At 31.9% G+C, this 5,000-nt stretch overlaps 1 protein-coding gene across 1 annotated transcript in view; it reads right to left on the minus strand.

Annotated features, from left to right (window-relative positions):
* XPNPEP2 (X-prolyl aminopeptidase 2) overlaps window positions 1-5,000 on the minus strand; it is a 983,740-nt gene that overhangs the window by 494,122 nt on the left and 484,618 nt on the right. Inside the window, exon 7 of the mRNA XM_044057066.1 lies at window positions 4,611-4,757. Within this exon, the coding sequence (XP_043913001.1) occupies window positions 4,611-4,757 (147 nt within the window). The remainder of the gene's footprint in view (window positions 1-4,610; window positions 4,758-5,000) is intronic.

A 5,000-nucleotide genomic window follows, 5' to 3' on the forward strand; every position in this document is an offset into this window, starting at 1 on the left:
TTATCACTTTTATAAAAGTCTGCACCTGTTATCACTTAAATACAAGTCTGCACCTGTTATCACTTTTATAAAAGTCTGCACCTGTTATCCTTTTTATAAAAGTCTGCACCTGTTATCGTTTTTATAAAAGTCTGCACCTGTTATCGTTTTTATAAAAGTCTGCACCTGTTTTCAATTTTATAAAAGTCTGCACCTGTTATCGTTTTTATAAAAGTCTGCACCTGTTATCCTTTTTATAAAAGTCTGCACCTGTCATCGTTTTTATAAAAGTCTGCACCTGTTATCCTTTTTATAAAAGTCTGCACCTGTTATCCTTTTTATAAAAGTCTGCACCTGTTATCGTTTTTATAAAAGTCTGCACCTGTTATCAATTTTATACAAGTCTGCACCTGTTATCATTTTTATAAAAGTCTGCACCTGTTATCCTTTTTAAAAAAATCTGCACCTGTTATCCTTTTTATAAAAGTCTGCACCTGCTATCGTTTTTATAAAAGTCTGCACCTGTTATCGTTTTTATAAAAGTCTGCACCTGTTATCGTTTTTATAAAAGTCTGCACCTGTTATCATTTTTATAAAAGTCTGAACCTGTTATCGTTTTTATAAAAGTCTGGACCTGTTATCGTTTTTCTAAAAGTCTGCACCTGTTATCCTTTTTATAAAAGTCTGCACCTGTTATCATTTTTATAAAAGTCTGCACCTGTTATCGTTTTTATAAAAGTCTGCACCTGTTATCCTTTTTATAAAAGTCTGCACCTGTTATCCTTTTTATAAAAGTCTGCACCTGTTACCCTTTTTATAAAAGTCTGCACCTGTTATCGTTTTTATAAAAGTCTGCACCTGTTATCCTTTTTATAAAAGTCTGCACCTGTTATCACTTTTATAAAAGTCTGCACCTGTTATCACTTTTATAAAAGTCTGCACCTGTTATCCTTTTTATAAAAGTCTGCACCTGTTATCCTTTTTATAAAAGTCTGCACCTGTTATCACTTTTATAAAAGTCTGCACCTGTTATCACTTTTATAAAAGTCTGCACCTGTTATCCTTTTTATAAAAGTCTGCACCTGTTATCATTTTTATAAAAGTCTGCACCTGTTATCATTTTTATAAAAGTCTGCACCTGTTATCCTTTTTATAAATGTCTGTACCTGTTATCGTTTTTATAAAAGTCTGCACCTGTTATCACTTTTATAAAAGTCTGCACCTGTTATCGTTTTTATAAAAGTCTGCACCTGTTATCACTTTTATAAAAGTCTGCACCTGTTATCGTTTTTATAAAAGTCTGCACCTGTTATCACTTTTATAAAAGTCTGCACCTGTTATCGTTTTTATAAAAGTCTGCAGTCGTTACCACTTTTATAAAAGTCTGCACCTGTTATCACTTTTATAAAAGTCTGCACCTGTTATCGTTTTATAAAAGTCTGCACCTGTTATCACTTTTATAAAAGTCTGCAGTCGTTATCACTTTTATAAAAGTCTGCACCTGTTATCGTTTTTATAAAAGTCTGCACCTGTTATCACTTTTATAAAAGTCTGCACCTGTTATCCTTTTTATAAAGGTCTGCACCTGTTATCCTTTTTATAAAAGTCTGCACCTGTTATCCTTTTTATAAAAGTCTGCACCTGTTATCGTTTTTATAAAAGTCTGCACCTGTTATCGTTTTTATAAAAGTCTGCACCTGTTATCCTTTTTATAAAAGTCTGCACCTGTTATCCTTTTTATAAAAGTCTGCACCTGTTATTATTTTTATAAAAGTCTGCACCTGTTATCCTTTTTATAAAATTCTGCACCTGTTATCCTTTTTATAAAAGTCTGCACCTGTTATTGTTTTTATAAAAGTCTGCACCTGTTATCATTTTTATAAAAGTCTGCACCTGTTATTGTTTTTATAAAAGTCTGCACCTGTTATCATTTTTATAAAAGTCTGCACCTGTTATCCTTTTTATAAAAGTCTGCACCTGTTATCGTTTTTATAAAAGTCTGCACCTGTTATCCTTTTTATAAAAGTCTGCACCTGTTATCCTTTTTATAAAAGTCTGCACCTGTTATCGTTTTTATAAAAGTCTGCACCTGTTATCCTTTTTATAAAAGTCTGCACCTGTTATCGTTTTTATAAAAGTCTGCACCTGTTATCATTTTTATAAAAGTCTGCACCTGTTATCCTTTTTATAAAAGTCTGCACCTGTTATCATTTTTATAAAAGTCTGCACCTGTTATCATTTTTATAAAAGTCTGCACCTGTTATCCTTTTTATAAAAGTCTGCACCTGTTATCCTTTTTATAAAAGTCTGCACCTGTTATCGTTTTTATAAAAGTCTGCACCTGTTATCGTTTTTATAAAATTCTGCACCTGTTATCGTTTTTATAAAAGTCTGCACCTGTAATCATTTTTATAAAAGTCTGCACCTGTTATCGTTTTTATAAAAGTCTGCACCTGTTATCATTTTTATAAAAGTCTGCACCTCTTATCCTTTTTATAAAAGTCTGCACCTGTTATCGTTTTTATAAAAGTCTGCACCTGTTATCCTTTTTATAAAAGTCTGCACCTGTTATCCTTTTTATAAAAGTCTGCACCTGTTATCCTTTATATAAAAGTCTGCACCTGTTATCCTTTTTATAAAAGTCTGCACCTGTTATCCTTTATATAAAAGTCTGCACCTGTTATCGTTTTTATAAAAGTCTGCACCTGTTATCGTTTTTATAAAAGTCTGCACCTGTTATCGTTTTTATAAAAGTCTGCAGCTGTTATCCTTTTTATAAAAGTCTGCACCTGTTATCGTTTTTATAAAAGTCTGCACCTGTTATCGTTTTTATAAAAGTCTGCACCTGTTATCCTTTTTATAAAAGTCTGCACCTGTTATCCTTTTTATAAAAGTCTGCACCTGTTATTGTTTTTATAAAAGTCTGCACCTGTTATCCTTTTTATAAAAGTCTGCACCTGTTATCGTTTTTATAAAAGTCTGCACCTGTTATCATTTTTATAAAAGTCTGCACCTGTTATCCTTTTTATAAAAGTCTGCACCTGTTATCATTTTTATAAATGTCTGCACCTGTTATCGTTTTTATAAAAGTCTGCACCTGTTATCCTTTTTATAAAAGTCTGCACCTGTTATCATTTTTATAAAAGTCTGCACCTATCGTTTTTATAAAAGTCTGCACCTGTTATCCTTTTTATAAAAGTCTGCACCTGTTATCGTTTTTATAAAAGTCTGCACCTGTTATCGTTTTTATAAAAGTCTGTACCTGTTATCCTGTTTATAAAAGTCTGCACCTGTATCGTTTTTATAAAAGTCTGCACCTGTTATCGTTTTTATAAAAGTCTGCACCTGTTATCATTTTTTAAAAGTCTGCACCTGTTATCGTTTTTATAAAAGTCTGCACCTGTTATCGTTTTTATAAAAGTCTGCACCTGGTATTGTTTTTATAAAAGTCTGCACCTGTTATCCTTTTTATAAAAGTCTGCACCTGTTATCCTTTTTATAAAAGTCTGCACCTGTTATCCTTTTTTTAAAAGTCGGCACCTGTTATCGTTTTTATAAAAGTCTGCACCTGTTATCGTTTTTATAAAAGTCTGCACCTGTTATCATTTTTATAAAAGTCTGCACATGTTATCGTTTTTATAAAAGTCTGCACCTGTTATCATTTTTATAAAAGTCTGCACCTGTTATCCTTTTTATAAAAGTCTGCACCTGTTATCCTTTTTATAAAAGTCTGCACCTGTTATCCTTTTTTTAAAAGTCGGCACCTGTTATCGTTTTTATAAAAGTCTGCACCTGTTATCGTTTTTATAAAAGTCTGCACCTGTTATCATTTTTATAAAAGTCTGCACCTGTTATCCTTTTTATAAAAGTCTGCACCTGTTATCACTTTTATAAAAGTCTGCACCTGTTATCCTTTTTACAAAAGTCTGCACCTGTTATCCTTTTTATAATAGTCTGCACCTGTTATCCTTTTTATAAAAGTCTGCACCTGTTATCCTTTTTATAAAAGTCTGCACCTGTTCTCATTTTTATAAAAGTCTGCAACTGTTATCCTTTTTATAAAAGTCTGCACCTGTTATCATTTTTATAAAAGTCTGCACCTGTTATCCTTTTTATAAAAGTCTGCACCTGTTATCATTTTTATAAAAGTCTGCACCTGTTATCGTTTTTATAAAAGTCTGCACCTGTTATCACTTTTATAAAAGTCTGCACTTGTTATCGTTTTTATAAAAGTCTGCACCTGTTATCCTTTTTATAAAAGTCTGCACCTGTTATTGTTTTTATAAAAGTCTGCACCTGTTATCCTTTTTATAAAAGTCTGCACCTGTTATCCTTTTTATAAAAGTCTGCACCTGTTATCCTTTTTATAAAAGTCTGCACCTGTTATTGTTTTTATAAAAGTCTGCACCTGTTATCCTTTTTATAAAAGTCTGCACCTGTTATCCTTTTTATAAAAGTCTGCACCTGTTATTGTTTTTATAAATGTCTGCACCTGGTATCATTTTTATAAAAGTCTGCACCTGTTATCGTTTTTCTTCAGTTGTTTCTGCTAACAGTCGAGAGTTTGAAGTACATGTTGATCTGCTATACAAAGTAAAAGCCAAGAGTCATGCTGACCTTAAACATCTTACCTATGACATTATTTGGGAGAATATATATGTCATTAGTTGGAGGTGGGGGACGAGCTGAGCCCCAGACTATGTCCACCAAGTTTTCTTCAATGGAGGTTAAGTTTCTTTTGACTTTATTCAGTTGAGAATAGTAACTCTCCCAATCATCTACAAATGAACAAATAAAGAGACCATAGCATTAATACCAAATCATGTGAAGGGAACCATACATACAGCATTAAATTCACATCCGAAATTCCATATTCTTACTTGAAACATCACTATTTTAGAGTCAGGCAATTTCAAAAATGCACATTTAATAAAAATCATTAGAATATTCTTCTATAAAAAGTTGTGGTTCTTGACACTAGCTGTAAAAGGACACAGCAGTATCGGAGTTAGATGAAGTGG

Source organism: Protopterus annectens, chromosome 15.part0 (genome assembly GCF_019279795.1).
Source record: "Protopterus annectens isolate FY-2018-M chromosome 15.part0, PAN1.0, whole genome shotgun sequence".
Taxonomy (NCBI): domain Eukaryota; kingdom Metazoa; phylum Chordata; order Ceratodontiformes; family Protopteridae; genus Protopterus; species Protopterus annectens.